This window comes from Rhipicephalus microplus, chromosome 6 (genome assembly GCF_043290135.1).
Source record: "Rhipicephalus microplus isolate Deutch F79 chromosome 6, USDA_Rmic, whole genome shotgun sequence".
NCBI classification, from domain to species: Eukaryota; Metazoa; Arthropoda; class Arachnida; order Ixodida; family Ixodidae; genus Rhipicephalus; species Rhipicephalus microplus.
In genome coordinates this window covers 130,060,535-130,069,383 of record NC_134705.1, presented here as the reverse complement: position 1 = coordinate 130,069,383, position 8,849 = coordinate 130,060,535, and the positions used below count along the sequence as shown (strand labels likewise).

General features: G+C 44.2%; 1 protein-coding gene across 1 annotated transcript; it reads right to left on the bottom strand.

Annotated features, from left to right (window-relative positions):
- Nucleotides 1–437: 437 nt before the first annotated feature.
- On the bottom strand, nucleotides 438–8,458 carry LOC119168466 (sulfotransferase ssu-1). Its single transcript, XM_037419868.2, has 5 exons — nucleotides 8,293–8,458; nucleotides 6,848–7,136; nucleotides 5,962–6,226; nucleotides 3,938–4,141; nucleotides 438–843 (listed from the first exon to the last, which is right to left on the bottom strand). Exons 1-5 carry the CDS (start codon nucleotides 8,305–8,307, stop codon nucleotides 630–632), a joined length of 987 nt encoding a protein of 328 aa, XP_037275765.2. The 5' UTR covers nucleotides 8,308–8,458; the 3' UTR covers nucleotides 438–629.
- Between the last annotated feature and the right edge of the window lie 391 nt (nucleotides 8,459–8,849).

The following is an 8,849-nucleotide window of genomic DNA, read 5'->3' as shown; positions in this document are numbered from 1 at the left end:
CAGCCGCAGCTTTCAGAAAAGTCCTTTGGCAAATTTTAGCTGATTATTGCGATTGCTTCTTGGTTATTTTTGTGGCTTACACTGTTCTAGACATTGTTGGTTCATTTCAACTCAACTCGGTTCTCAGCATCGGTAGCATTGTTGTGGCCTGTATGAAGCGCCCACAATATCCATGAATGGACAAAGAGCCGGGCCTGTAAAGTGCTTCGCACTTAGAACGTTGGCAGTCAGCACTCAATCGCGTCGTCGTTCTCCCTTTGCGCTTAGTGTATGCACTGTCGATGACTTAAAACTGTGTAGAACACCAACCAGTCCAACGCCGTTCCCATTTACTACCAGGAATTAACGAAATACGGGGTATTTTAAGGGCGCGTTTTTCTTTGCTCTCCACGGCATTAACTATAACATTTGTTAATAAGAAATGACTCGAACAACAATAACGAGAAATACTATTACATAGAGCATTGATTGGAACACAACATTACCTAGAGCATTATTCGGAATTATTATTGCGACTAGTCGGAATAGCAACGCAAAGTATAACGTACTAGACACCGATGAACGGCGGAAAGTAAGTAAGCAAGCACCGCTTGATTTGGAGATTGGTGCGGACATATCTGCCCTTCGTTTTAGAGTGCGAGGCAGTCCTTCCATAGGCTCAGTACGTCGATGTCTTTAAACTTCATTGCCGCTCTGTCCTTCAGCCTCTGCAGCTGCTCCGAGGTGAAGTGGTTCTTCCAGTCTCCCACGACACCTTTGCGGACCACGCTTGCGCCTTCCGCTGGCTTGCTGGTCGCTCGGTGGCCGGAGTGGTCCAGGTACAACTGTGCCCACCGGGGAAGCCTGTTATTGAGAGTTGAAAAAAAAAGGGAGGGGGGCAAAAAGCACTTCAACACGTGACATGTTGATGGATGTGTTGCCACTCAAAGTAATAACTTTATATATATAGTTGAACTGGTATAGCGCATTACGGGGAAGAAGAAACGGCCGAGCAGACCGACACAAGAGGGCAGAGCGCTACGCTCTGTCCTCTTGTGTCGGTCTGCTCGGCCGTTTCTTCTTCCCCGTAATGCGCTATACCAGTTCAAGTACGACGAACCAACTCGCCCAATCTTCAACACTCGTGGACTTTATATATATAGTTGAGATATTTCTGACCGCTTATGTTCGCGAAATGTTTGAAGTACGCTTGCATCTATACCATAAGTGCATGGTGTCTAAGCTCACAGTACAGCGAAGCTTCGATAAACGAGAATCGGCTTATAAACTGTTATTACCGATGATTATTTACAATGCTTTTCTAGCAAAGGTCGTTTTTATTCTTATCTTAAAGTGAACTATACTCGTTGACAATTGTTTTTGGCAATAAGGCGCAATTCGACAACGGACCCGAAAAGCGCGCAACCTTTGGCTAATAAAAGTACTCCCATAACTGTGTCAGTAAGTTATATTGTGTGAATCGTGATAAATACCTATGAATTTTCTACATGTTTTAGAATTTACCGAAAAGCACGTGTGGCTCTTTCAAACGTGGTGCTGCTGAGTCAAAGGAGGTATCATTGCTTGCTTTCTCTCTCTATACGTTGGCATATTTTTTGTATGAGTGAGAAAGTTGAACTTTTTACGGGTACCTGTCGACAAAGGAAATCGCAGCTGAAAGTGGCGAAGGAGATTTCATGCTTCATTAAAAGAAACGAACTTGGACCAGTGGATGTGAACGTGATGCCGCGCACCCCTCAAGCGTGACAGACAGTGAATGACTGTGCGCCGTGTTATCTGCCGTCTTTCTCTCCCTTTCCTCTCCATATTTTAACGTGGCCCCATCCTACTCTCACGTGTAGGGTAGCAGACTAGTTGCACCAAACTCGTTAACCTCTCCGCCTTTCCTTCTCTACTATTTCTTGTTTTCGAATGCTGAGCGGCGTCATCGGTTATATATGAAATGCTGACCTCACGCAGCCATCCTATTCTACAACAGCGCGAACACTGTAAAGCGCTTGCAAGCAACACTTCGCGTAGGAGCACGTGTTAAGAAGCAGCGCCCCGAATCTTCATTTCCCCTTAGCTTCCCCTTAATTTCCACGACAAGTTGACTGCAATCGTACCACTTTGTCTGGTATGACCAATTTATAGGCGGGCACACTTGGGGTGCTAGGGTGATGGTGGCCCCCCTTATTCGTCTTAAGGGAGGCGCCAAATTCGTCTTACCTTTACTCAGTCGTAAATGTCCCCGGTCCTGTTTAAATTACAAGGATATGACCATGCAAGTGTTTGATAATAACGGTGATCGCGAACCTTTGATGTTCCATTTCAAGGACTTTTAACGGTTCACCTCTGTGCCCCCGTTAAGCCGGGGACCGAATGGGTAGGCCATTGCAATAAGTGCGTAGGCACTCCGTTCTGTTTGCAAAATCGGAATACCATAATATTTATTGTTATAGATAAGCATAGAGAAAAAGTCGTCGTTTCGTTTTAAATGCCGAGTAAATTCATCGAGAAATATGCTCCACTTCTTGCAGTTCGTAGATTTCGGCTGTGAAATGGTGAATGCTGCGAAGTTCAACTATAGCAGGTTAATGAGACGCTTAAAATGCAACTTCTTCATTTCCGTGAGTATGAACAAAGTATAAAATGCCATTGAAATATATTAAGGCTAAAAAAAACGAAAGAACACACAGTTTGTGTCGACAATACGTAAGCTTTTTTTTTTCTGAAGAACTTGAAGTAGTTATATTAATGCTAGCAAATATGACTCTGGAAAACCATGATACCGTTTGGAAAAGTACCATGTCTCGGCTACCTTGGGAAATTTGTAGCAATATGTCCAGTGTGCAAGACTGCTTGTGGAAAACACGAAGAACTTAACTACCATGCGTAAATACAGAAAAAAACGAATATGCTTATGCCCCCAATTCCAGTTTGTTCACGTAAGTACGTATTCCGTCATCAGTATTTGAAATCACTCTATCAGCTCCACCGTAGACAGTGTGAGAGAGAGGGGGGAAAGAGAGAGAGGAATAGGAAGAGCAACAAATGAAGAAACAAGCAAGCAAACAAACAAACTTTGAAACGTAGCTTTTCAGCCTAACGTCATGTTCGTGAGGCAGCAATTATAAAGCCGGGCAATATGATCTCACACAGGGAAATTGCGCGGTATCTTTTACCACACATACCTCGAGAAAATGCAATGTTTTTAGATTTTCCGTATCCCAGTTTCCGTCTCAGAGCACTCCAATTCTCGCCTTGATAGCATTCGCGATGTGAAGCAACAAGACAGCGTTGCTTTCGCGTGTGCTCAAAATGAAGCGGCCACTTAAAAAAAAGGAAAAGGCCACTTTGAAAGCCGCCAGGAAGGCCACTTTGAAAAACTCGTTTGGGTAAGGCAGTCTCAAAAGAAAGTTCCCGATCTTTGCGCAACACTCCGGAACTGCAGAATTTTGAGCCACTCCATATTGCCTTATAGAAAAGAACAACAAATACGAGATATGCTACTGATGTGCAAACTATTCAATAGAAAAAGCGCAGCACGGAAAATTGGTGTAACACCTGTTCAAGATAATTTGAAAACAAAACGGCGGTTTTTAGTACAGCACCGAAATTAAAGTCACGTATTAGTGATTTACGTACAGCAGTTTTCACATTCGTAAGTGTTAGTTTGCGTTTGACGAAATTAGTTGCCCCAAATCGCTGTCTCCGGCATTCTACTCGCGGAAAGCAACTGTGTTTGAAACGGAGTGCATGTGCTCGCGAGTAACTGATGACGTTGCAGTGACGTGTTGAGACAAGCTTTGTTATACGTGAGGTACAACTGCTGGCTATGTATGTCAGGCTGACCCAGGACTACAACCTCGACGAAGATGTGTTTTGTCATACGTATAGTCCCTACTTAAGGAAAAAAAAACTGTACGGAGGTCTCTGCTGCTTATGAAGAACTCACCTGTGCCTTGGCGTGTAGGCCATCAATTCAGCTTGGTACTCTCGCTCGAGCTCAGCTAATCGTCGCACTTCAGGAACGCTGGAAGCTTTCAGCACCTTGGATAAGACGTCCGAGTCGGAGCGGAGCGCATCGGCGTACTCGGCCCCGAGGAAGTCGGCCAACGCGAGAATCCAAGACTTCGTGTCTCTTTTCAAGTCTTCGTACCTGCAGCAGCCAACAGAAACGTAGTCGGTTCAGAATAAAATGTTGATCACTTTTGTTGATGCAAATTAACTTTCCACCTTTCAACTTTCACTCGATCAAACTCACTGGCTAAATCACTGTCCTATGATTACTCAGTAGGCAGTTAATGTGCTCACGGGAATTATCTCTCTCTTGTACCTTTATATTTTTTATGAGCTAGATAAAGAGCTAGATGACGCCAAAACTGTTCGGTAAAAAAAATGACTGATCGCTGTCACAAGGATAAGTGTAGCATAAAATTGAAAAGTGTATGGAAAAACTCAAGCGTATAATGTGCATTGTTTCAGCACAAAGACTAATGAATGGATGCGATGACAATCAGTTGTAATGTCACTCGAAGAACGGCAAGCAGCTCGAAAAGAGCAGTGCTCCGGTCAAGCTGAAAGGATGTACGGAAAGAGCGTACATGTGAAGTAACAACTGTCACAGCTCGACATCTAAAGAGACCGAGCAGTGATTTTTTTTCGACCCCGTTTTTTCCAGCGTGACAGTAGTTAATCCCCAAAACACGTAGTTATTTTATGAGCAGTATTTTTTTTATCTGAAAGGCTCCGAGAACAGGTGTTCCCTTTTGTCCAGCAACGCTTAGAATTGATAGCGATGCCGGTAGCCCTTCTAGCGATTTCGCACGATGTTGTTGTTCTACTTTTGCAGGAGTTGCAGCTATGCTTAACCACGCTTAATACAATCTTTACAACTATTTTTTATATAACAAGCCATAACAATAAGACGATGTGGCTTCATACAGCTTCACAGCTTCTACGTATTTGTACCACGTTACGTGCGCCGGAACCTGAGGTTGTCGCGCCTGTGTCGTGAATGGCTTGTTCCGTCATCGCAAGTCTCTCGACGCACGAGCCAAGCCAAGTCACCGAAAACGTCAGTGCGCATATGCACGCCCGTGCGACTAGCAGTACACGTCACTTCTGAGGGAAATTGTAAATAAAAAAAACCACGTCACTCAAAAATCTTAGCGACCCGTTAAGTGCGCGCATGCTTTCATGAGCACGCAGAAAAGTTGTTCGAGACGCGCTGACGAGCATGGGATGATTACGTCATGCGAAGGCAGCGCCACTTCAATGCGTACTACTAACACAGGCCTATATGCACATTTTATAGTGTAATATGTTTCAGTATAAAGAAGCAAACAATATTTCAATACTAACAGGAAAATTGTTGACCGCGTACATTAGTTTACGGTCACATAACAGGACACATCAGATAATTGAAGTTTATGCCACCAGGTAGTGTCACAGGCTAGTTTCCCGATTTCCAACGAAAAAATTAAAATAAAACTCCGATTTTCACGAGTCACTATGAGGGACAATCTTTCCTTCCGTGCAGTAATTTCATTTCATGTTCTGAGCAGTTGTCAGTCTGTTCAAAGCGCGCTGGTCAAACACAAAGCAATAACCATGAAACGGACGCAAATGTACACACACGACGAGTGTGAGCGGTCACAGTTCTTACTTTACGCTTGAGCAGCAGCCTCCTTTCGGACTGGGGCCACTGCAGTGAGCGAAGTGCGATTGAAGCACTTTCGGTTAAAGCATGAGGCGTACAAAATGACTCCCGCCACGTGATAGGCGTGCGTGCGCGAATGATCACGCTCTGTAGAGACATGCGTGCGGCGCAACACGAGGGGCTACGACCTTGCTATAGTGCACTTGGCGCGATATCGTTAGTGATAACGAAAACACGCTGGAAAGTAAAGGGAAAGAAATACAGGACATGGCAGGTAACACACAGTCGATCACACTGCGTCACGCTTGTACACGCACCTGATGAAAAGCACGTTGTGGTCGTTTCGGTGCGGGTACCACGAAGAGAGGTGGTCAAAGTAATCCCCGCCATCCACGTCGCCGGCGAGGAAAAGCTCGAAGAATTCGTCGAAGGTACCTTGTTCAAACTGGTAGATGGGATAGAGCTTGTAGTGGTGGTAGAAGGAGACGCAACAGTCGAAAGGGTTGCGCACCACGTAGATGTACTTGGCTTCGGAACAGATGCGATCTTCGTCGTAGAGCATATGCGTCTTGATTGCGCTACCTGCAGATAGAGCCACAGAGGAACAATTGGTACTTTTAAACAATGACGACAAAGATATTGCAAAATGCTGAGATATCAAGAAGATGCCTATCTATCTATCTATCTATCTATCTATCTATCTATCTATCTATCTATCTATCTATCTATCTATCTATCTATCTATCTATCTATCTATCTATCTATCTATCTATCTATCTATCTATCTATCTATCTATCTATCTATCTATCTATCTATCTATCTATCTATCTATCTATCTATCTATCTATCTATCTATCTATCTATCTATCTATCTATCTATCTATCTATCTATCTATCTATCTATCTATCTATCTATCTATCTATCTATCTATCTATCTATCTATCTATCTATCTATCTATCTATCTGTCAATCAATCAATCAATCAATCAATCAATGAATCAATCAATCATCAATCAATCAATCTATGATTATCCCAGAGCTGTATTGACCATTCTGATTGGCTTGAAATGCCACCATTACCAAATTTGACCTCACGGCAGAATTTCACATCGTTCCGAGCAGTAATCCCTAACGCTGTAATTTCAAGGGGGGCAAAACTGAAGATCGTTTTGGGTAACTTTTCGACAAGAAAGACACACACCGGGAAAGGACAGTCCCGCCAGGGCCTCTACTCCGTGCCTCTCGAGGAAAGGCATGCTTCGGAAGAAATGCTCGACGCTCGGTGGTGGCTGGCCAAGTCTGCAGATGTGGTAGACGATGTGCTGCATCCAGGTTGTGCCGCACTTGGGGTACGTCACAATGTACACTTCGCCCGGGCGGTGGCGGTAAGCGAGCGCTCCTCGAAGGATCTCCTCGGGAAAGTGCTCGCAGAAGACGTACGAGCCGACGCGACGGCTTCGCACCACAGAGTACAGGTCTTGCTCCTCCCGCTGTACCATGATAGACCCACGTGGCGAGTTAACTATACGGGTTAACTATACGAGTTCACTGTTGTGAGTTAACTTGGTGGGCTACTTGAAGTTGCAAATGAAGATACCATAACACGAGAGTAAAAGAAGGCACGCACTTTGGTCACCAATTTCTACTACATTTCTTTGTTTTTCATTTCCAAAGCCAGCCCTTAAGCATAGTACTACGCAGCTCCATAAACAAATTTACACTTGCTTTGCGCTATGGGTAAAAGTGGCCACCTTATACATTCTCACCAAGTCTCTTATTTCACTTCTCTTGGAATGTGCGTAAAGTTGGAAACAAAAACAAAGATGCCGACTAATAAAGTGAACAGGAAACACGCAAATTTGCTTGGCCATTTGACATCGTTTATTGACGGCCATGGTAAAATGAAATCGCACTTTTGTCAATGATGGGGTTGATTCGCACCAGTTAATTGCGTGTTGCAACATAACGAGAAGTACTTCCGCTCGTTCACTAAAGACTAAGAAGGTAGAATACGCAGCTGGGCAGGCACGCGTAACTCCAGTGACGTGAAATATTTAGCAGTTGATCTATTAACACGTAACACTCTTATTGATTGATTACCCTAACACGTAATCAATCTTTGCGCGAGTTGCCCTGTGCTTTACCCTAAGTAACAGAGGAAGGTAGGACCGAACAGGGACACAAGCAGCGACGGGATAGGTTTTTTGGTGTCTGTGGAGATATTAGTCATACATCCAGCTTCGCAGCTTGTAGGGTCTGCCTTGGTGGAACAGTGGCTTGGGTGTTCGGCTGCTGACACGACGGTTGCGTGTTCAACGCCAGCCGTGGTGGTGAAATTTCGATAGAAATGGTAGATTCCCGCGTTTCGCGCGATGCCAGCGCAAGTTAGAGAAGACCAGATGATCGAAATTTTCGGAGCCCTGCACTACAGCGTCTCTCGTAATTTTACCGTGGTTTTGGGATGTGAAGCAATATATATTATTATTATCAGAACTTCTCAAACAGTCGCGTTCACTCCCCACGATTCTACCATTTGGAAAGCGTGAAAAAAATCGTCATTGAAAGTATATTGACCAAAAGAAATAGTGCAGTCACACTTGTAGACCCCAAAGAAACAAAGCCGCTAAAAAAGTGAAAGGAACTCACCTGTTCTTCAGGCATGCTGACTCGTTAGGTGCCGCTGCAACAACTACGAAGTCACTTGCTGGAGGTAAGTTCAAACCACTGTAAAGCGTGGTGCTGTAGCCCGCTACTTACAACGATCTGGCACAAGGGAGGCTCCAACAAAACTTGCGTGCTCGAATTACTTTCTTCAGTTGTAAGAGTCACGACCAATGCTCTTAGGAACCTTACGCAATAATCAAATGGAGACCACTAGGAACTATTAGCACTCTAAAAGCCATATACACATTGTATCGTTCGTACATCGTACATGTTAATGAGCTGCGTTGCGAAAGTGGCGTATAGGAAAGAATAGAACCAGTGACTGTGTTTTATAGTGCTTTACACCAGCGGCGTTGACGTATAACACACGTCTCACTCTACACGGCGAATAACACGCAATTCAATGTTGCATCAATCTACCTTCTTTAAGTATGGGGCAGTGTATGACGTACTGTAACGAAGACGACGAGTCACACCTTTGGGGTTTGCGTGCAGTTGGTTCGAATCCAAAACATGATGGCGACAAAACTTATCTGGAG

Coding starts and splice junctions, on each gene's coding strand:
- LOC119168466 (XM_037419868.2), bottom strand. Junction 6,227..6,847: donor GGCGGGACTGTCCTTTCCCG/GTGTGTGTCTTT, acceptor CTCTATCTGCAG/GTAGCGCAATCAAGACGCAT. Junction 4,142..5,961: donor CACAACGTGCTTTTCATCAG/GTGCGTGTACAA, acceptor TGGCTGCTGCAG/GTACGAAGACTTGAAAAGAG.